The sequence below is a fragment of the Cyprinodon tularosa genome, unplaced genomic scaffold (genome assembly GCF_016077235.1).
Source record: "Cyprinodon tularosa strain WSP-4 unplaced genomic scaffold, ASM1607723v1 ctg977, whole genome shotgun sequence".
Lineage (NCBI taxonomy): Eukaryota > Metazoa > Chordata > Actinopteri > Cyprinodontiformes > Cyprinodontidae > Cyprinodon > Cyprinodon tularosa.
The window spans coordinates 302106-326359 of NW_024039759.1; the positions used below are offsets into that span (position 1 = coordinate 302106).

Below are 24254 nucleotides of genomic sequence, written 5' to 3' on the forward strand. Positions count from 1 at the left end.
GCCATGATGCTGGGTTTACAGCAGAGAGGAAGAAGAAGAAGAATCCTCGTTCGCGCACTGAGCGATTTATCTACAACCACCTTACGACGGCCGACTGAGTTTTAAACATGTTTGATTTTCTCCGACCTTCTGATTCCTGATGGGGGGGTGATCGTTAGCGGCTGATCGCCTCGTTAGCCCCTGTTCACTACACCACGCACCATCAGGCTGAAAGTCGACATGATCAAAAAATTCTTGAACAACTGGAGAAACGTCCCAAAAAGGCCAAAAAAAAATCATAAAGTTTACGCCCGACTTTAGTAATACCCGTGCGCGCTTGATCGTTATTAGCGGTTATCGGTCCCATTGAATTGCTTTAGATTAGCTGTTATCATTGAGTGAATCCCAATCTTAACACTAAAGTCATTCTTTTTCCCCCTCAGAATTAATTTATGTGTAATCTGAAAATAATTTCACTGTGCTGTAAAAATAAATCAAATAAAGATAAAATTATCTGCATGTCGCTCGTATTAAACTACAAAAAAAAAAAAGTATCCTGTCAACTGAGTTGTAGAATCCTCTCCCTATAAATATTTAATTTTCTGTGAAAGAATCCCGATTATTCTTTAAATAGATCCTCATCGAACGGACAAAAAAAACGACAAAAATCTGTGTAAATCAGAATATAAAACAGCGCGATGGGCTGTAAGGAGAGCGGAGACAGAGGCTATGTAATGCGTATTAATAAGGGTATGCTGGCCTGATGCGGTATGCTGAGCTGACAGAACCACACTCTGACACCAAGCCCCCGCCTACAGGGCTGGTTATCGTCCCCCAGCAGTGCGTCGCAGGTATGACGCAGACATTTTTGATTTCTGCTCAACATTGAAGCGCGGTCTGCGCTACGTTATTCCACGCCACAACGCCAGAGGGCCAATCAGGAACTAGCTGTGGGTCTAGATGCGGCCGAGGCGGTGAGGAAGTGGGGGAAAGTTTGTGCAACAATGGAGGGACATGAGGGCCAAAAAGAGTGGGGATCCAGGTGGGAAAAGGGTCCCAGCGTTCTCGCGCACCTCGCTCTGCTAGCTGCTGCATCTTCACCAGTCGTTTTCCAAAATGGCGGTCAGACAAACAAAACAAACCAGTAAGGAACCAAACAGGAAATACGCATCGAGTAGAGCGGATGTAGATCTGACCAATCAGAGGCCTCCGTTTGCGGTCACCTACAATTTTGTAGAGGTGCAGCAGAGTGTCTGCATAAGGGGCGGGGCATATCTGCGTTAACTGGGAGGCAGACGAACTGGTTTCTGAGTATAAACCTGAGGAAGAGGATTAAAATTAAAAAAGTTAACAGATTTTTGAATTTTATTTCATTATGAGGAAAAAAGTCAGAATTCTGACTTTAATCTCAGAATAACGACTTAATTCTGACAGCTAACAACCATGTTAGGATCAAGCCGTAGCCTAGAGATTAAACTGTCATTTTCCACCAATGTGTTCCTGTTTCTCCCAAACTACTCACATCTTTATCAGTGAAGCTGAGAGCTCCACATCTCTGCCAAGTCTGAATTCTGAGAAAAAAGTCAGAATTCTGATTTTTTTTCACCATATTAAACAGAAATATTTAAAAAGCAGTTAACTTTATTTTTTTTAATGTCCCTAATCCTCTTCCGTATAACCCAGCCTTAACTGATGGTTGTTTTTATGAACATTGGCCATGTTATATTTTATTTCTAAAGAAAACGCCGTCGTGTTTCAGGAACCACAGTAACGGAAATGTCGAACTTAGAGCCGATCTAAAGATCTTAAATGAAAGAAAGAAATCCCTTCTGAAAAAAGGCTGCCTCATCTACTAACCATAGATCTGGATGGGACCCTGTTAAAATGTAAACTCTTAGCTATCTATTGGTCTAGGGACGTTTTTTTCCCTTTTCATTGTTTTTTTTTTACTTTTTAAAACACAAGGTTTGTGAAAACGCCTCCTTGTTAGTTCAGTCCTTATACATTATATGTACTTGTTTGCGATTACAAATAGTGATATGAACAAAGCTTACAGTTATAACAAAAAAAGTGAAATAAAAAGCAGATAATATCAGAATATAGTTTAGACAGTATGCCCCCCCCCCCCCCCCCCCCTCCATCCTGTCCCTTAGTCCTCAATATATTCCTTTATACTCCTTCATAGTGTTGTAAACTTCTTTCATGGAGAAAATAGAAGCCATTTTAAAAAAAAGAAATGTAATGCTACTAATCACGTGACGGAACAGGTGCGTTTGAGTGTTTGCTGCATGCTGCCCCCTGGTGGCTAGGGCTGTGCTACAGGAAAGGGTTGGTGGATGAACCTCCAGTGGGGAAGGGTCCAGCTGGGGCTCCTGTCTGGAATAAAGGAAAGTCTAAAGATTAGAATCCACAATTAAACAGGAAATAAACACATGGACATAACTGTTGGTCTAATAAAAGAAAAACCCACAAAGGTCACAGAAGTATTCATTTAAAACATACTGTGAAAATGAACAGGAGAGAGTTGGATGATTCTTTTCCATCATGCTTCAACAGAATGATCTTATAACCATTTCATAGAGTTCAGTGATCACTGCAGTGTACAGCTGTTTAAAACTATATATGTGACCCTGCCTATGAAAACCCAGCTAAAGTCATTTTTTGGTGAATCTCAACTTAATGTATAAAACCATTCTACACAATGTTAAGAATGTATTCTGAAAAATTCAGATTGATATCTTTAAAATTCACAGAGTAGGGCCATATCAAAGATTGTGCTGCATACGGGTTCAGAAAAACTGACTTTTGAGAAATTCCAATGTAAAGATTTGGAACTCAAAATTCTAAACTAAAAATACTTTCAACACTGATACATCTTGGAATCACAATTATCCTGGCAGTGTGTCATACACCAAATTCAAGTTTAGATTCTGCTTTTTAAAGTAATATCCAACAGATGTATATAAAAATGTTCATGTTTAATAAAAATGGATCTATTTAGTATGATGATCATGGCGAAAAAGCATACAAATTACACTGAATGAATGTCTAGGTGGTACCAGATGAAGCTGATTATGTAAGCAGTTGCATAACACAATACCATGATGTTACTATCAGATCATGTAGTCATGTTATTTCATTATTATTATTATTATTAGTAGTAGTAGTTGTCAAGTGATTTGATCTTTGCTGTGCTATTCCCACACTTGAAGGGTTGTATTAAGCTGAACATTAAACTGGATTCCACTCAATGACCAAACTGTTGTTTCATTTTTCCCTTTTTTATTCTTCTTCTTGTGTTGTTTACAGGTTTACAGAATCATTTAATTAAGCAGGTGAAAAACCTTTGAAAGAAATGAAACCAAACAAAGCATTTACCATATAGCAAATTGTAATAGTTCTGAGAAATGCAACATTAAATATATTTATGAAAATAGACTATGTTTTTAACTTTAAATTAAGACCATTTAGTTTTTAATTATCATAAAAAATGCATCAAAAAACGTATTAACGCATTTTAACCGAAGCAGATTTATGGAGGTTATTTAACTCCATAGATTACATGAATTCTTAAATAGCAATAATAAATAACCAGTGAGTGATTTTTAGTTTGTTTTAAATATGCATAACATAGACTATGAAATTTCATTTTAACTGTTAGAAGTCTATTTTAATCACACACAGAAGAAAGATGCAAAAATTACCCCGTGCAACAGTTTCACAAACACATTAATTTGGATTGTTCAACCGCAATGTTAAATCACTGAAAAAAAAAGTTACACCAGCATCTTTTCCAACCAAATAAAGCAAGCAAGCAAGACTTACAAGCCAAAATTTTCATGACGTACCGTGTGAGTATTTATAAGCTTAAAACTACAAACAAACATTTCCCGCACGTCTCAACGCCTCATCAGCGCGGCGCATACATTCTTTTCACAACAGAAATGCAAGCTTACCGGCTGTCTGTTCAGTCCTTTGCTTCCTTAATACACATTTTGCACAGCTTCTTCCACTGCCCGAGTAAACAGGGGCTTTTTATTTTCATGCTGCGATCCTCTGCTTGAACTAGGAAGTTTGTCTCACCTTTTGATTGACTGATTGATTGCACACAGGTAAACTGCGCGCTCACGCTTAAACAGCTGATGTAAACAAAAGGGGCGTTCGCCGCAACAGTAGTAGTCGTAGTAGTAGTAGTAGTAGTAGTAATTTAATAGTATCACATAATGTCACTTTGCATTTTGCTCAAGTACAGTACGTAACGTAATGAAGTCAAAACAGCTGGGAAAGTGGCACCGGCTAAAATCGGAAGTTGTTGCTTCCTCTTCATGAAACATCGTAACAGATGCGCATTGATCTCAAAGTTTGTACACTTTTTAATGATAGAAAACACAAGTCTTTCGATAGAAATGCAGTGCCTAAACCAAACCACACCCGATTTAACCGTTGTTTGTACACATAAAATAATCCCAAAGATCATAGAAAAAGCAGCGCGAATGCATCAAACTTCCGGAAATTTTTAGCAAAAACAGCACGATGTAAGGTTTATAAAATCACAAAATATGCTATTTATCATGTTAGAAATTGACTTTTAAACAAGCCATCCATAAACCTCAGTACTTAATCTATCATTTACAGCAATAATCTCATATAGCACAATTTTGACATTTTTATCGATATGACAGCTTTGACGACCTTTATTGAATATTTAGACGTTGCGACTTTAGCCGGGTTCTCATGGGCGGGGTCACATATATTCCTGCAGTTCTGGGCACTGATGCAATCTAGTGGAAGCTATTGCATCATCCCATACAGATGAATTCAATTTATTGATCATTGCACTGAAAAAAAAAGGACAGGAAGGAAAAAGACCAAACACTTTGGGTATTTTGGTTTCTACAGAGGAGCAGAGGATCCACTATTCCAACAGAATAACAAATTACAACTGGGAAACTAAATTACAACCATATCTATGCAGCTACTTTGTTGCTATCAGTGGCAGCTGGCCAATAGAGGGCGCTACAGTGCCATCCCACCCAATGACCCTGATTAACCCCCAGATTCCACATCCTCCGTCAGCGCTCTGCCCCGCTCATATATGTCGTGCGGAATACTTGTCTATCATCTTAACCAATGAGAGCTGTTCCACATCATCACTACTCCTCCGCACGTCACTGTCAAAATACGGAGCTGAGCTTTTTTTTGCTCCGATCCGATGGAAGCCGTGGATGGGAGGAACAGCTGAGGCTGTAGGCTTTGTTAGCCCGTCTGCGGCGACCAGGGCTAACGTTAGCCCGTCTGCAGCGACCGGGGCTGACGTCAGCCCGTCTGCAGCAGCCGGGGCGGGGCTAACGTCAGCCCGTCTGCAGCGACCAGGGCTAACGTTAGCCCGTCTGCAGCGACCGGGGCTAACGTCAGCCCGTCTGCAGCGACCGGGGCTGACGTCAGCCCGTCTGCAGCGACCGGGGCTGACGTCAGCCCGTCTGCAGCGACCGGGGCTGACGTCAGCCCGTCTGCAGCGACCGGGGCTGACGTCAGCCCGTCTGCAGCGACCGGGGCTGACGTCAGCCCGTCTGCAGCAGCCGGGGCGGGGCTAACGTCAGCCCGTCTGCAGCGACCAGGGCTAACGTTAATCCGTCTGCAGCGACCAGGGCTAACGTTAGCCCGTCTGCAGCGACCAGGGCTAACGTTAGCCCGTCTGCAGCGACCAGGGCTAACGTTAATCCGTCTGCAGCGACCAGGGCTAACGTTAATCCGTCTGCAGCGACCAGGGCTAACGTTAATCCGTCTGCAGCGACCAGGGCTAACGTCAGCCCGTCTGCAGCGACCAGGGCTAACGTTAATCCGTCTGCAGCGACCAGGGCTAACGTTAGCCCGTCTGCAGCGACCAGGGCTAACGTTAGCCCGTCTGCAGCGACCAGGGCTAACGTTAATCCGTCTGCAGCGACCAGGGCTAACGTTAATCCGTCTGCAGCGACCAGGGCTAACGTCAGCCCGTCTGCAGCGACCAGGGCTAACGTTAGCCCGTCTGCAGCGACCAGGGCTAACGTCAGCCCGTCTGCAGCGACCAGGGCTAACGTTAATCCGTCTGCAGCGACCAGGGCTAACGTTAGCCCGTCTGCGGCGACCAGGGCTAACGTTAGCCCGTCTGCAGCGACCAGGGCTAACGTTAGCCCGTCTGCAGCGACCAGGGCTAACGTCAGCCCGTCTGCAGCGACCAGGGCTAACGTTAATCCGTCTGCAGCGACCAGGGCTAACGTTAGCCCGTCTGCAGCGACCAGGGCTAACGTTAGCCCGTCTGCAGCGACCAGGGCTAACGTCAGCCCGTCTGCAGCGACCAGGGCTAACGTTAGCCCGTCTGCAGCGACCAGGTCTAAGCTTATAATTATCCCTGGTCGCTGCAGACGAGCTAAGGTTAGCCCATCTGTAGATAGATGAACATTCTCTCTCTGCATAGCTGTAGTAGAAGTACCGCTGGCTCTGATGCAGATACCTTTGTTTCATTTTGCAAAATGTTAATTTCATTTGTGTTTATCCAACTGTGTTCATTATTATTCCCCCAATGAATAAAAAAGTCATAATTTATTATTATCTAGAGACGATTAATAACAGGAGATGAAATGCAGCTCCAGACTAGCTTTGAATGTGGTGATGTCATCAGTACGCTGCTGTTCCGGTTGATCCAGATTTATTCTGTGTCCCGTTCTCACCAGGTATAGACTTTCCTGGGTTCTAGTCAAGAACAGACTTGGCGAGAAAACGAGTCCTTACTGACGTTCTAGTGAACTGAGAAATGGCCTTATGCTTGATTTTGGTGAATAAGCCTACGTACCGTAGAAAGAAAAATTTGCTTCATTTTTACTTCTTCATGGGGAAAAAAAGATCTTATGTGGACTATTACGAGACGTGGTTTCATTTAATGGGAAATTCGACTGCATGTTAGTTTTCTGTAAAGTGTTACAGACAAAATCAGGCGATTTGTGCCAGAACAGAAGGTGTTCAGGAATATAGGAAGACGAAAACAAGAAGAAAACGATTATTTGTTATCGGTGTTTGTAGAGTATAGTTAGCTTCAGTTGATTGTAGTTTCTTTAGGATCGCCTGATTGGATTTAGTTAACAAAAACGTTTTCGATCAGAAGTGGAACAAAATGTGACGATAAAACCAGGGCTGTGGGTAACGGTTATTTTCCAAATCGATTAATCTGTCGAATATTTTTTTCCGATTAATTGATTAATAGTTGGATAGCCAAAAATTCCTTAAAGTAGACTTTCTATGAAATAAAAAAAAAGCATATTTACGGATAAAAACGTTTTTTTTTTTTATCTTAAATGCATTTTTTTTTTACAATCTTGTTATAATTACTGCTCTAAGTGTTTCGCTCTGTCAGCTAAAGGCATGTCTCTATACTCCAGTTAAGAATTAATCGATTACTAAATTAGTTGGCGGTTATTTATATAATTGATTAACCAGGATTAATTAAGTCCGAGTCGAGGCGTCCCAGGTCTGGGCGGTAGGAGCTAAGGGGTTAACAGTCAAAGGAAAACTAGGGAAGCATGAGACTGTTGATGCTCACCATAAATGGGTTATTGGACACGCTGGGCACAGCCATTTGCTGCCCGAAGGGCGTAACGGAGGGCTTGTTCTGAGCGTAGACCGGGAAGGCGGGCCCTGCAGGAGGAAAGAGGGGAAGGAGTTTGGCTTCACTTCACAGATAAACAGGATTTCTACCATTTCAACCACAACGCAGAGGGAAAACAAAGAGTAAAACCCCAGCATGTTAGGTTGCATTTAGGTGTGAAAAAAACCTTCACACACTGGAAAAAAAAAAATCTAAATCTAGATAAGTCATTTTTTTTCTTAAAATAAGTGCATTTGTTCTTGGATTGAGGAGGTAAAACAGCCAATGGAACAAGATAATTTACATTTAAAATAAGAAAACATAAATACATTGTTTTATTTCAAGTGCATTTTATCTATCTCTCTTTTAAGAATAAAAATCCTCATTCCATTGGCAAACTCTCATTTACCTGCTCAATTAATGGTAAATACAATTAATTTAATACATTTTTACTATTCTTTCTAGATCGTTGTTCCAGTGCAGTCTTAGTTTTTCTGATTGGTCCAACTTGGCGCCCTGAATGCAACCTTTAACCCCTTGATGCCTGAATTTATATACATGTGTTTTAAAAAAAAACTCAGTTTCCTCTAACTAGTTGCCAAATTTACATTTTTTTTAATTTCCTATGTATTTTACAGATAAATAGAAATTTATGTATATCACAAAAAAAAATGTATATGATCATTTATAGCTTTCAATGCTATATTACTTTAAGGATCAGTAGAAATGAAAACAAGAGTTAACCAAAGCTTCCACAGAGAATGTGTAATAACAGACATTGGGGGAATCCATAAACTATTTTAATAAAAGGTTTGTTGCACTTTTGCACAACGGCTGGCAAGGGGTTAATAACTGTCCAGCATCTGCCAAGAAAACGGGATCAGAAAGGATGGAGGGGGCGGGGCACTAACCATTGGACTGAGGGTGATAGGCTCCAGGCTGAGAGTAGGGAATGGGGGCCTGGCCGGGGAATTGCTGCTGGAAGTTTCCGCTGAAACTGGTCGGGAGGCAGTAGGAAGAGGCGTTCCCAAAGCCGGAAGGCATGCTCATAGAGCCGGTACCGAACGAGGCTACAGGACGAAGCAACAGTACACACACACACACGCAGATACTTGAGATACTTAGCATAGCACTAGCCTACTGGTTCAATGTAACACAGTTACATCAATATTAAACTAGTCACTGGTCAGAAACAAATTATTTTTCCCACATTTTGAAAGTTCTCACCTGCAGCTGGACCTCTGCTGTTGGTCTGGAAGGGGTTGGACGCCATGTCAGGGGCTATTGCTGCAGCAACAAAAGGATTTGTGGATGGAACTGCTAAGACAAAACAGAAAGTCAGTGAGTAGCTGATAGACGGACTTCAGCTCAGTAACTGGAACACTGACGGTCACCTCCAAAGCCAGGCTGCATGTTGGCCATCACAGGTTGGCTCTGAGCGGGCGAAGAACTGAGGACGGGTCCGAAAACCGCCCTGAAGGAAAACAAAACCAGATCCATGATCAGCACTCAGACGATTCATCTGTTCTACTGGAATCGGTTCTGATCAAGCAACACAAAGAATTTTGTTAAGCTACGTTCCAAACTGCAGGCCTTGATGCTCAATTACGATTTTTTTGGGGGGAAATACGATTATTTTCGGCGGTTGCTCACATTTCCAAATAAATGTGACTTGCAAGTGATATCCTGTTTGAATGCATTCACACAACTTAAGTTTCCCGTATGAGCAGTAGAGGACGCAACGACGTTGTTTACGCAAGTAAACATGGATGGTAGTGCTGGAGAGCATCCTTCATTTCGTTCCCAACCTCAGCCGCCATTAAAGGAAAAGTCGCTCATATTCAGGATTCAAACTTCTGAAAGTTCTTTAAATCTGAAATGATTCCATCCTGTTCAATAAATGATCAGTGTTTTTAATTCAGAGTAATTTTCATGTGAATGTGCTTTACTGGAGGCATCCATGTTTGTCAAAGAACACTACTGCCACCTACTGGTTAGTGACATTGTCACGGTGCGGTATCGGCTGTTGATCAAGTCCCAGTGCTGTATCTGGTGTTTGTCACAACGCGCTATTATCCAAGTCATCTTGAAATCATTCTTCTTCCAAATGTTGGCTACATATTACGGGTTTTTTCTCTGGCCAGAAGTTCGATGGCAAATCCTCCCTCTTCAAGTTGGCGATCCAACGACCAACCCGTCCGTGGAGGATCAGGAATCAGAAAGGTGGAATAACTCTTTTTTTTCACTTTTACCCGATGTATTCCAGCATCCAGCTGCCATGCACGTGGGCATTGTCAGTTTCACTATAGCTCTGGTGAATTTCAATGGTGAAGTCCTCTGGAAATCCTTAATAAGAATGGTGCTAGGCTTACCGCACCGTGACGTCGCTGCCAGAAGATGGCAGCAGGGAGGTGTTACTATATTTGGGCGAAAATGGCCGCTCCCAGGCGATGAAAATTATTGTTCGCATTTTTTTACTTATTAACGCTAAATTCATTAAATCACTGCAATCTTCAGGGTTCGTACACCTTTTCCAAAGTCAAAATCAAGCACTTTTCAAGCACTTTCAAGATCCGTTTTAAAACTTTTTCCAGCAGCCGCCTCGCCAAGATAGCAATACTAACATTACATTATCACACCGTACTCTCAGTCACTCAGTAACTTAGCCTGTGAATTCCTAGCTAGCAGTTGCTAGCGTAAACAAAGTAGTGGTTTCATGGGGGCGGAGTCACACATGGAAATAGACTGGCAGATCGCAGTCACACATAAGCGAGCAGGTTTCATTTTCAGGCTCCCCAACATTTTATTTCTCCATTTAATAAACACACGATTCAGTTAGATAGGGATTTGTTGCGAAAGAAATAGTTACAATTTCAAGCAGTTCATCCAAAATATAAGCAGTTTTCAAACCTTGAAAACACAACGTCAAAATTCAAGCATTTTTAAGGATTTCCAGCACCCGTACGAACCCTGTATCTTATTAATCTTAGGTATAAATAATGATCCATTGATTATTCCTCGCTGACCGGACTTTTCCTTTAAACAAATGAAGTTTTTGAGAAAAACTTTGTTTTCGCAGATTCTGTTATTTTAAAATTTGTAGTTTTTTTTTTTTTTTCTTCTTCTTCTTTAGGCTGAGTCTAATTCAATTCACAGAGGTGGCTAACTGGTTAGCAACATGCTTCAGACAAACCGGCCACAACCAAATTTGCTTGCGAACCTTCTACCACAACAATCCCACCCCCTTGATAATCGACCAATCACATTCACTTTATTCTATAAATTCTATATATATAGTCGGGCACCATTCGGTAGAATTGGGAAATGCAACGTTTGGAACAGCCGCTTCCCTTTATGTAACATCAGAAAACGGGGTTCAGGAATCGTTTTGGAAGAAGTAGTAGAAGGTTTTGCGGGCTTTCTGGTGTCTCACCCTGGCACGCTGCTGTTGGCTGTGGTGGCGGAGGAGCTCAGCTCGTTGTCTAACTCGGCCAGCGCGGCGTAGCGGTCCTCTGTGCACTTTGCATTCTGCGACTGAGCTGGAACGGCACTGGACACGGAGGGAATCGGCACACCTCCACCTGCGAGCAAACATCAATGACCATTAGGAGAAAAAGCTGCTAAGTTTCCCCTCATTTCTAACTTGCAGGATGCCTCGGTATGGAGATAACTCACAAACACAAAACATGAAGGAAAAACAGAAGAAAAGGTTCGAAGCGGGCAGCAGGATAAAGGCCAGAACACACCGAACCCGATTTATCCTCTGATCCGACAGAAAATCTTGTCTTAAAGGTGGTGGCGTTTAGCGCTGATGAAAAGTCAATGCGGAGGATTTCCTGCAGGGGGCAGTGTAGCTCCAACTGAGATAGAGCCCAGGTCTATTTTAGTCGGACTACGCAGCAATTCAGCAGCAATTTCATGGGTCTGACAGGAAGAGAGACGCAAAGTGAAACACATCCGCTTTGGAGGAAAATACTAAATAAAATCTGTTGATCTCACGGAGAAAGAGTCGGTTTGGAGTCACACGCCGCGTTTATAGTGAGCAGGACTGACTGGAGCAAAAACAATGAATGAAACATTAAAATAGAAAACTTTCCCCATGATGGGAGTTCAGGAGGACAGAAACAGATAAAGTAGTGATCCTCATTGAGCCTCACACAAACCAGTTTATTGCTGCTTTTCTTATCTTTAGACGTAGATCTCATTATGTTTTTAATAGATGAACATTCTGTTCTGGTTTGAGACTCGTTAAGTAGAACTTTGCTTTATAGAATGAAAAGATGTTTTATTTATTTTTCAATAACTTTTCATGATTTGTCCCAGTCAGATGTGGGAAATTAGCCGGTTGATAACTTCAATCTCATCATGGCCTGTGGACGGCGATCATGGACAAATTGAACGAGCTCATCGTACACGTAAGTAATGTCTCAAATGTCAGATTGACTTTCATGCGGCTCCAGCCTCCGATGTTTTCCTTCTGCTGAAATGTCTATCTCGTGTTACATGTGCTTTTCTTTTGCTGCGTTTTTTTTTTTTTTTATCTCAAATTAGGGATGCACGATATAATGGGCCCCCTATCGGTATCGTCCTGAAAACTGAATATCGGACATCGGCCCCCCCCACCGATATTTAACCCGATATTTGATCAGCTTCCGAGTTTCTAAAGTCTAAAAAAAAATTTAAAAAAATATATACTTCTTCTTCTTCCTCAAAAACTTCTTTTTTACAGACTTAAAAACTTCTAAAGACGAGGGAAAAAATATTGATCCATTAAAATATCCCAATATCTTCATATGCTGATATATTGCCATTTAAAAACACCATATCAATCTCTTTTACTAATGAAATATTGCTATATGTCATCGTTATGCTACGAAATCCCCCCAAAATTCACCAAATGTTGCCATATTTTTATATGTTGATATATTGACGCGGTATCGATCTATTTTACTAACAAAATCTCACAAGAATTTGCAAAATATCACGAGAGTTTGTAACAGAACGATGAAATTTCACCAGATTTTGAAAGTAAAATAGATCGATACCGCGTTTTTAAAAATCAATTTGATATCAGCATATGAAAATATATTTGAGTATATTATTTTTCAAAGTGTCAGAAATGGATAACAAAACTGCTATTTTCAATGACTACTTATTTTTGTCCAGCTTTAACATCGGTGTCGATATCGGTTATCGGCTACATGAGTTTTAAAATATCGGATATCGGCCAAAATCCAATATCGTGCATCCCTATCTCAAACCTCATCCTGTCAAGGATAAAGTGTGAAATATGCTTCCCCCCCCCAATGTGGCGGGATATAAGGGAACAGCCTACGGGTTGGAGCCACAAGAACACGCCAAAGGCAGCGTTCTTGTGGCTCGCATGGCCTCAGTAAACCGTTGCCCCTCTCAGCCCCCACCCCAATGTATGTGACGAACGGTTTGTACTGAAACTGAAATCTTGATCACAGTGTAAATTGTAGTTGACAAAGAAATTGATTGATTGACAGCACAGAAACAGAAGTGAAAAATAATCTGCTCATCCTGCCTAGCCGGAGTCGCAGTCAGTGTCACATGGAAAAAAAAAATCGCACGCAGCCGGTGTGTTCAGGCCTTTACGGCGATGAGGATGAGGATGGTACCTGATGATGGGGGTGATGTGCTCAGATGGGATGAAATTGTAGTGTTTCCAAATGCGTTGAAGTTGGCAAAGTTGGTGTTTGAGTTACCCTGAGGTGCTGCAGCCGCAACATGGGGAGAAACCATAAGATGGGAAAACGTGCAAATGAAAAAAAACAAAAAAAAAACTGTGAAGGTGGGGAGGGGGGGGGGGGGCTCATTCGAACACAAGCTTACCTGACTGGCTTGGAAAATGTGCAAAATTGGCAAAGTTGGTGTGGGGGGCAGCCTGAGTTGGAGGAGCGGCAAAAATGTCCCCCCCCAGGTCTGAGAGCAGGTTGAACTTCTTCTCCTGGGCGGCGCTGTGATGCTGGGAGCGTCTGATCCCCGGAGACTGAAACATGGAGACTGAGGAGGTGAGGAGGCGTCTGCTGGTGGGCGGGACCTCCACCCTCAGCGTGTTCCTACCTACCTGCCGCAGCGGCGTTTTGTTAAGCTGCAGGGTTTTCAGGGGCTGGACCTCCGGGGTGCTGCCGGTGCTGCTCGCCGAGGAGCCGGACACGGAGGCCTGGGCGCTCGCCACGGCCCGCGCCTGGTCCGGGGGAACGTACCTGAGCGTTCAGCGTCAGGAGAGACCGCTTTAGTCTTAAGACTTTTTAAATTTGATTCCAGCACCTCGTTAAAACCACCAACCAAACCGAAAGCTTGTTTTCTCTTTTATAATGAATCCTTCTAATTTATGGAGTGAATTTTGTTCCATTATTTTTGCAAGCATGTTTTGTAACTAAAATAAAAGAAAACAATTAACTTTTAAAAACCTTGAATAAAAAAGCGGTTAATGGCTTTTAATAACTATTATAAATAACTTTTGTTTTTTCAAAATCTTGCATTTTAAATTTTATTGTTCATATTTAATCTTTTTATTTTTCTATACATTATATATTTTAAATTATTTATTTTTCTAATTTTATAACTTTATCACCCCCAAAAATTGAGAAAAACGTAAAATCTGAATAAATAAAATTTGAAAACAATCTTTTGAAAAAAGCAACATCTCAGAAAACACCAAGGCTACTCTGAAAACCTTTTGTATCTATGCTTCTTTTTCTATGTCTGCTTCTGTCTCCTTGAACCCCAGTGGGCCTCAGCAGATGGCCGCTCACACTGAGCCTGGTTCTGCTGGAGGTTTCTTCCTGTTCAAAGGGAGTTTTTCCTCTCCACTGTCGCTACAAGCATGCTTAGTGTGAGGGATTGCTGAAGAGTCAATGAGTCGATGCAATCAGCTTGTTTTCCTTAGATAGAAAACTTTGAATCAATCTGACTGGATGATCTGGTGAACTGGAAAGTGACCTGAGATGACATGATGTGAATTGGAGCTATAGAAATAAACTGAATAGAATTTTAAATTTAATTTCTGGGTTGCTTTTTTAATTTACATTTGCAAAATGCGTTCTTTGCAACCATAATGGAATAAAATCTACCCAAAAGTCTTCTTTCAAATGTAGAGATTTCATTTCTAAATGTTTTGCTTTATTTATATATATAAATAAAAACCATACACGTGGACAAAGCAGAGATGATCTGCTGTTACACTGAAACTATGGTTGAAGATTTGGCAAAACAAGGTAACAATTAGGCCTCAACACTTTCCACACATCCCTGCTGACACTCAGCAGCAGGAGGAGAGTTTAGTGTCGGAGGTCGTGGATGAGTCTCCTCCGTCATCCATTTTTTATTTAGAGGAGGAAAGCGGGGACGAAGATGTTGTGGAAGAGGACGCCAGGGCGGCAGAAGCTTGGTTTGGTGTAGAAGGCTTCCAGCCGTACATGTTTGAGCCCTTGCCTCGCAACGCTGCCAGTTCTGTTAGCTCTACGCCTGCCGAAGACACAGACGTCCATCCCCGTGAACACTGGGACGCAACTCAATGGGAAAGGAAAGGATTCTGGTTTCAACCGTTGCGTATATTAGCTGCGACATATTGTTAGGTTTATTCTTTTATGCATCATGTGCATTGTTACTTTATTAGCCAGATAGAGAGAGTAGAAGGCCTTCCTTCACATGGTGGATGTCACTGTGTGTATGGAGGTCATCTTAATAGGACAGCTTTCTTGTCTTTTAAAGATACACAGGATATGGGAACATCTTGGAGCCGGACTGATAAAGGAGAGCTATCTGTAATCCTTGGGTATGGATGGCGTGTAAGTTTCTGATACGGACAGCTAAACATCCACCTGGTGCAACACATAGACTCATGAGCTATAAGAAGCAGAAGATGAGCTTGTTCGGGGCTCAATCTTTGCCGGACGCTTGCGGACGTGATTTTTTTCTCTGTCCTGTAACGACCTGATCTGGAATAAACTCTGTTACTTTTTTACTCCTGTTTTTATAGTCCTTTTTTATATGGTTTTACCCAGTTTAAGTTAAGAGTAGTAAGCAACTTGCTCCCAGGAAAAGAACCGGAAGGGAAGTCCTGAGGCGCAATGCCTTCAAGGGGACCTAACCTCCTCATTTAACACTATGAAGCAAGATACTATGACCGAGAAAAATTGATTGACAGATGACCGTTGATATATGATTGGCTGAATTTCGGTGTTCAGGCTGACGTAGAACTAACTGGCCTGCAGAAGATAACGAGAAAGAAACAGATTTTAATGCACGATTTTTTTTTTTTTAAATAGAAATTTTCTAAATTTTGGGACAATATTATCTGATAAAGAATACAGTTATTATACACGTTTAAGCCAGAATGATTTGACATTTAAATATGATTTCTCTACGACTTTAAGTAGAAATGTCGGCTATCTATACTTTACTGGAGCAAATAATCTTTTGACAACTTTTTCCTTCTCCTCACATTTTAAAAATAGACTCAGTTTAGTTTCATTTAATTTCTTTACTCACCACATTCCAAAATAAAGAGTTTTTCCAGATGATGCAAAGTTAAATGAGATGCTGTTACCATTAGTTATAAATATAAGAAAACTAATTCTAAGGAAGTTTTCATCCAGAATTGTAGAAAAATGTTCTTTTAATAGAGTAGAGCAGTAAAGCTTCTGGCTTTAACAGTTTTTCCTGCATTACTTTTACTTTCATACTTTAAGTCGTTTTAAAAATGATACTTTTACACTTTTACTGGAGTAAAAAGCTGAAGTTTATCCTCTAACTTCTATAAAAGTGTTTCTAAACAGCAGGATTTATACTGGAGGAATAAACAATACGTTTCTTATGATGAGTGCATTTGCAAATAATCTGATGAGAAAAACAAGCTGATCGGCCAACTGGGTATTTTTGAACTTGAAAATGATTAGATATTATACATTTAAAAATAGATAATGGTTGTTTTTTCGCACTTTAAACATAAATCATCTTACAGTCATATGAAAAAGCCACACGAAGCGACTGCTCTTTTTCTGTTAGTCCAATAAACCTCAATTCAATACAGAAATATTACCGTGTCCATCAGTTAGTAGATATATCAAACTGAAATAACTGTTGCAAACACCCAAATATTTAGAAATTAAAATAATTAGGATTAATATGGTGCCCAAACTTTTTCATATGGGAAAATGTTCAGAGGATTTTTTTTGCAGTGTGGATAGGTTGACTAAACACGTGCACCGTTTGCTTTTCAGAATCTTGTTTCAAAAACAAAAGAAAATCTGAATCTGTTTAAATGCGGAGTTACCATCTTTTCTTCTCGTATTTTTCCTGAAGGAACTCTTTTACTTTTTGCGGTTCTCGGAAATCCGGAACGACCGATGTCCTGTCGTCATAAAGGCCCAGCCAGATGTGTTTACAGACCTACGGGGAGGAACGGGAGGAGGGAGGGGTTCCAGGTGGGGGTAGAAGGCAGGAGGACAGAGGTGGGGGGGGGGGGGTTAGAAAGTTCAAAGCTAAACCCAGACAGGAAGGTGTCATAAACACAGGCGCTGTACCTCGTTGCCATGTTTCTGTAGGAACTCGATCTCCTGCTGCGTGAAGGTGGTCATAGAGATGGACTTCACTCTGTGTGGGGGGTTCAGTCCTCGCCTGGGGGGGGGGGGGGGAGGGAGGGTCTGGTTAGCTTCAGAACAACAGACTGCAGGCGGAAACAACCGGAACCAGATTCAAACCCCGTCTGAACTCAAAAAAGTTCAGCGTCTCAGGCTGAAAATCACCTTCAATCATTCAACCATCAATGTTCAAAGGGGAAAATGGCCGCCAAACAGCATATGGGGAGAATTCTGTTCCATTATCGTTAAAAGCAAAGAAAACCTTTGGTAAAGGAAAAAAAAAATGGAATTCATGTGACAATTTACGTACTTTTCAATCTGCCTTTTCCAGATCACATTTTCTTATCTCCTGGGATCAGACTTTCCTCTGTAGAGAGGAACGATGACGCGCTTCTATGGGATGCTAGTAGAAGCGAGCGTTTGTATTGGGCCTGAAGTGAAGAGAATGTGATCTGGAAAATGCAATTTGAAAAGAAAGCAAATTGTAAAAGTCAAGCTGAAAAACAGAAATAAAAGAAAAATTTAACTTGGACAAAAAAATTAAAATATGAGAAACAGCTTGAAAAATAAACTCAGAAACAAAAACGCAGCTCATAAAAGCTAATTTTGATTAAGGAAGTTTAACATTTCTATTTCCAAAACACGTTCTTTGCTTGCATCAATAATGGAACAAAAAATGCTCCATAACATTACGTATACGTTCAGACTGCGAGCAGCAGAGGCAGCTGGTTTCCATGCAAAGTCAATGTTGGACATGCATCAAGGCGCAGCATCGTTTTTGCGCGTTTTTGCTGCTGCTTGAGGTCTGAACGTTGCATTTCTGCTAGGGATGCACGATATTGGGATTTTGGCCGATATCCGATATTTTAAAACTCATGTAGCCGATAACCGATATCGATACCGATGTTAAAGCTGGACAAAAATAAGTAGTCATTGAAAATAGCAGTTTTGTTATCCATTTCTGACACTTTGAAAAATAATATACTCAAATATATTTTCATACTCTGATATCAAATAGATTTTTAAAAACGCGGCATCGATCTATTTTACTTTCAGAATCTCCTTTAATTTCATCGTTCTGTTACAAACTCTCGTGATATTTTGCAAATTCTTGTGAGATTTTGTTAGTAAAATAGATCGATACCGCGTCAATATATCAACATATAAAAATATGGCAACATTTCGTGAATTTTCGGGGGATTTCGTAGCATAACGATGACATATAGCAATATTTCATTAGTAAAAGAGATTGATATGGTGTTTTTAAATGGCAATATATCAGCATATGAAGATATTGGGATATTTTAATGGATCAATATTTTTTCCCTCGTCTTTAGAAGTTTTTAAGTCTGTAAAAAAGAAGTTTTAGAGGAAGAAGAAGAAGTAGTTTTTTTTTTTTTTTAGACTTTAGAAACTCAGAAGCTGATCAAATATCGGGTTAAATATCAGTGGGGGGGCCGATGTCCGATATTCAGTTTTAAGGCCGATACCGATAGGGGGCCGATTATATCCTGCATCCCTAGTTGCTGCTATGTTTTCCAGCTAGTTATTTATTTATCCTCAGCTGAAGCTAGGAGTAAAACATTAGAAGAGCTATGATAGGAGTCCCATCAGGCATGGGCGGTTCTAGACAGGGGCCAACAGGGGCCATTGCCCCTGTAGATCATATCCTGGCCACTGTCATGGCGCCTGTACTGAACACATAATACTCAAAGAAATTCTGATGATGATGTGTGCTGGAACAGACATGGTTATTGATAAATATTTGAATATATATCATTTTTTTTCTTTACAAATTCTGTTTTACTAATTAATTAAAAAGAATAAGGTGATAGCATCAGTGGTATTGTGATAGAATTATAGTTTTCATCTGGTAAATGTTTTTTTCAAAAAACATTTTAAAAAAAATACTCAATTTTTTTTTTTTTACATCTAATTCAGATTTGATAGAAAACTGTAATTTTAAGTTAAATTAAGTCAAAAATATGAAAATTCCTAAATTACGAATGTATATTGACCTAATAAGACATAGAATTTTAATCAAACCTGACTGAATAGAAACTTCACTTCATGCAGCTATCTTAATTTATTTGAATCCCTTGCCCTGTTTTTTTATTTCATGCTTTTCTGTTCCCCCATGAAAACAACTGGCCCCCTCCTGGCCCCCTGAATAAGGCAAGGCTGGATATAACACTTTACAAGTTTTTGCCCTTTTCAGGTCGATTATCTAGTCGTGCAAGATTTTTTTTCAATCGGGGCGAGTTTTGGCTTAAAATAGGCTTTTACTAAAAACAAAAAGACAAATTAAACGTCCCAATTCTCCACAGGAAACTTTGCTCTAATGTTGGAGGTAAAAATGTAACTATAGCTGCTGGATGCGCCGCATCAACCAATCAGAGATGCTGATCTGGGAGTAGGGCTGGGTATTGTTCAAAAACTTTCGGTACCGGTACCAATACCGATACCTTCACTTCGATACCGGTTCCTGAACGATACTTTTTTCGATACCAGTTTTATAATATCAATTCGAAGAAAAAGAAAATTACACAACATAAAAAAGTACAAATCTTGAGTTTTATTTTAAGCTCTGATTTTTCCATTTACATTTTTCCTCTTACATAAAAAAAAAAAAAAAATCAGTGTCTAATATTCACTGTAACATTGTGAGGACCTTTTTACTTAGCAGTTTACCATGTCTGACAAACAAGCCCGTTGAATGGGATCCTACTGACAGCGCACCGCTGGTATGTGGGGGTCTGAGCGGCTCTGACAAAGAATATTGGAAGGCTGATATGGATGAACTGACTGCAGTGATTAAGTTTTCAGGTGGATTTTCCCACTTAAAAACATAATAAAACTACTTTATTCCCACTGATCACAGCAAATATAGCTGCAAGGCAAATAAAGGATAGAGTAGCTCCGCCCAACGCGCATCAGAGCCACTTTTGCACCGCGCAGCCAGAGCAGCAAAGCAGCTTCAGCCGCGCGTCAGAAGCTGGAACAAGCATCAAAAAAGGAAGCAACATACGTGATTTTGCTTCTCCTGCTGCGTCCAGTTTGAAATTGCAGCATTATTACAGCATTACTCAGCTCTGGCTTTGCTCTGCCCACGGGCTGCTGAGAGGAGGATGGTCGCGCCGGCTGCGGTCCGCTCTTCTTGCAGTCAAACACCGAGCAACTTTCCGGTCTTAAATTGTCTCCGTGCACGATGTATTGCATTGCGCACTATTAGCATCAGTCTTAATAAAGTGAAGCCGCACTTTTGACCTGGGGGGCATTTTAAAGGGTTTCCGCGACGCTCACAACCAGTTCACAACAGAAACACATGAACCCTGGCTGTAGGCGTGACCACCTGTGTATTTTTCCTGGATGACGCAATCACGTTAAGTGTTACAGCCAATCACCGAAACTTGGTACCGAAAGACGAGGCATGTTTCGATGCTCTGTAGAACCGAAGCATTTCGGTCGGTACCATAAAAGAACCGAAGTTCGGTACCCAGCCCTATCTGGGAGCTGGCAGGGAGTCAGACGCAGCACTGCTGATGCAGAGCGCTATGATCACTCCTCTGAAACAGTTTATTAACGCCTAAATTAACTTCAAACGTAGAAACCTGCCGGCAGAATATGTTGGCTTTTATTATCCTGCTGCCTGCAGTTTGTAGCACAGACCTGAAAAACGCTAACATCTACTTCCAGCCGCCACCAACAGGAGGGGAAAACCCTGGAGAGGCGAGCGGGCCTGAGGCAGCTGCTGCTGGGGATTCCCAGTGACAGCGCAGCGCCGGTATGTGGGGGTCTGAGCGGCTCCCACAGAGAAATAATCTTTGAAGGCAGGATGGTAATCTGGATGTACAGAAGAGGATTAGGGCCACTCAAAAAAAAAAGTTTACTGATTTTTCAATTTTATTTCAGTTTAATAAGGGGAGGGGTTAAATGAAGAGAGTGAATTTCTACAATGTGAGATCAATAAAATTCAATTATTATTATTAAAGTACAGGTCTAGCGCCCCTAGTGGCCAAAAGTTACACGGTGTAGCTTTAAGTAGAAATGTTTACTATCTCTACTTTAGTGCACTAATTATTTTTTACACAACTCTTTACTTCTACTCCTTACATTTTAAAAACGACGAAACAACGAGTTGTTACTTCTGTTTCATTTAAGCTTATTTTCCTTCTGGCCTGTTGGCATTTAAAAAAAATAATAAAAACCTTCAAAATAATTTGTTTCAACCAGACAATTCCACACCACATACCAAAATAAATAGTTTTTCAAGATGATGCCAAGTTAAATGTGTCACTGTTACCCTTAGTTATAAAACTAAGAAAATTAAGTCAAAGTTTTCATCCAGAATTGTAGAAAAATGTTTCTTTAATAGAGTAGAGAAGTAAAGCTTCTGGCTTTAACACTTTTTCCTGCATTACTTTTATACTTTAAGTCGTTTTAAAAATGGTACTTTTACACTTTTACTGGAGTAAAAAGCTGAAGTTGATCCTCTAACTTCAAAAAAAAAAAAAAGTTTTTAAACAGCAGGATTTATACTGGAGGAATAAAGATGAACTTTGTTTACCTCTGGTGGTGACATTATGTGGGGAACATTACTAGTTGGGACCACACACCTGTATGATCCGACATATATGGAGATTGTTTAGCTCACAGACTGTGTGCTGGTTCCAGTCTGAGCCAAGAGGAAAAGGGTCACGAATCAAACAGATTGTTTTCATACTGGGAGACCAGGCCAAGTCCAAACTGGGACATTTCCAGCCTCAGAGGCACCTTAGACTAACTAAGGAGAGGACGGCAGGAGACGAAAACCTCCCACTGAAGAGAGGAGACTCTGCATGCAGGTCAGACAGCCTGATGGAGGCTTGCGACATCCCTCCAGTTCTTAGGTAAAACCCGTGTGACGCCCAGAGCGCAGGATAAGCACAAACATGTTTCATCTTCACACCAAAGAGATTGTTCAAACCTGAGTGATGAGTAATACCCCAAAGCTCTATTCCTGCATTTCTCAGATCCTAAGTCATCATATCCAGCTGTGCGTCATGATTCTGGACGTTCTCATGGGTTTATGTACGTGCTGACCTCCAGCACAGGCACCGGGTTAGACGTCTAGCAGCCAAATAATCACAGCCAGGGAGGATTTACTATCAGAGAATACTAGGCAGGTTCCTAGGGCCCCAAGTTCCTGGGGGCCCCATAAATCTCAGCTTACATGTATGGTTAATACAATTATTCCTTATTATGTTTTGGATAAAAATCCTTTGGCTAAAATGCCATCAGAACGCTGATAATATTAAGTGTGTCCCAGCCCCCCCCTTCAGTGTCCACCATATTGGATCAGTCCATTTGCTGCACATGTTCAGAAAGGTCCAAACAGACAGCAGCAAACCATTTGAAAACAAACCATGCAAAGAGCAGCGTTGCCAACTTAGCGCTTTAGTCGCTATATTTAGCCACTTTTCAGACCCCTCTAGCACTTTGATTTCTAAAAAGCTCCTAGCGCCAAATCTAGAGACTTTTTTCTGCTACTGGAGACTTTGGAGACAACATCTAAAAGCAGCGAACTCTGCTCTCCAGAGCGAGTAGATTGGTAACCCCGCCTCCTACTCTCCTCTATCTTGTCTGCTGTCATGATTCATGCAGCTATTATTTCATCCAAATGAAAAATGGAGAACAGATAAGCAGATCATGGCTTGTCTACAGTGAAAAGAAGGACTGGGTTATTTACTTTGGCCGTCGCCTTTTTGGGCCGATTCTCCAGTCATTTTTCAATCGGGTCGACTTTCAGCCTGATCGTGCGTCATGTAGTTCACACGGGGTAACGAGGGGCGATCAGCCTCAACAACCAATAAAGGTCCGGAGACATTTTTAGTTATATTCAGTTACTTTAAACAGAATTTAACACTGAAATAAAATGAGGTGTTTATGCATCCTTGTTATTCATTGATTTTTTTTAAATAAAAACATAAAAAAAATAAAATAAAATGTTTCCATTTTATAATCTAGAGTGTTTTTGGTAAGAAGAGAACAATCATTCAGTTTGGTATTTAGACAATTCCCTAATTCACCATGGCAACCTAAAGCCCACTGCTCTCATTAAGCCATAAATAAAATAAATAAATAACAAACGCTCAGTTCCGGTGTTTTATAAAATATGTGAATCAGTAAATTGTCTAAACTTAACGATTGTTGTTCTCTACTTCAAAAAAAAACAAAAAAAAAATAGATTTTAAAATTGTTTTATTTAAAAAATTCTATGTATAACATGGATGCATAAAAACTCATTTTATTTCAGTGTTTAATTCTGTTTAAAGTAACAGATTATAATTAAAAATGTTTCTGCACCTTTACTGGTTGATGATTTTCTTAATCACACCCTGCTGAGTTTTAATTGGTGACCCCTGGTCTGTTCTATTAACATTTCTCTATCTGTAGAATGGGGCTGTTTTATGTGTTGTCTTATTGGTTCAGGGGGACCCCTGCCTGTCTCTGCCTAGGGCCCCAGTTTTCCTAAATCCGCCGCTGACCAGAGCATCAAACAGACCGACCTGCGTTCTGAGCGCCTCGGCCTGAACCACAGCAGCGTCAGCGGTACCTGCCCGCACTCCCCCACTAGCTAACCGGCTAACGGTACCACACCAGCCCGAGCGGCGCTCCCCGGAGTGCTGGAGCGAACAGCGGCTAACTGAACTCACAGGATCCCGGAGCAGGTCGTGCAGACGAAGGAGCCCACTGTCATGTTGACATAAGTCGGGCCGCGCTGGTCACAGTCGAAGCATTTCCTATTCGCGGGCAGGCTAGTCATTTCCCGGAGCATCTTTAGGTGAGTCTCCTCCTGCTTTCGCTTCGCGCTCGTCGCCATGGCGGCTCGCGGCAGATGGTGTCACCGGGAGGAGGTCTGGTAGCAGAACCCGGCGGCGGAGGGCGCTTCTACTGGGGACAGACTCGCCGCGTCTGACGGCGGGGGAATGGGAGACACCTTGCTAAGGACCGGCGGGCGGATTGAGCGAACTGACTGACAAACTTCTTCTTCTGCGGCTGAAACG

The 24254-nt window shown here is 41.2% G+C and overlaps 1 protein-coding gene across 4 annotated transcripts; it reads right to left on the bottom strand.

The window, feature by feature from the left end:
- Positions 1-1695: 1695 nt before the first annotated feature.
- On the bottom strand, positions 1696-24254 carry agfg1b (ArfGAP with FG repeats 1b). Of its 4 annotated transcripts, XM_038275734.1 has the most exons (13): positions 23904-24043; positions 17519-17660; positions 17152-17245; positions 16902-17017; positions 13689-13827; positions 13454-13610; positions 13240-13335; positions 11031-11178; positions 8992-9071; positions 8825-8917; positions 8509-8667; positions 7553-7647; positions 1696-2355 (listed from the first exon to the last, which is right to left on the bottom strand). In XM_038275734.1, exons 3-13 carry the CDS (start codon positions 17203-17205, stop codon positions 2296-2298), a joined length of 1197 nt encoding a protein of 398 aa, XP_038131662.1. In that variant the 5' UTR covers positions 17206-17245; positions 17519-17660; positions 23904-24043; the 3' UTR covers positions 1696-2295. The 4 variants fall into 4 exon arrangements, with proteins under 4 accessions (XP_038131662.1, XP_038131660.1, XP_038131659.1 ...); XM_038275732.1 differs by lacking the exon at positions 17519-17660 and having other exon boundaries at positions 23904-24251; XM_038275731.1 differs by lacking the exon at positions 17519-17660 and having other exon boundaries at positions 13454-13827; positions 23904-24254.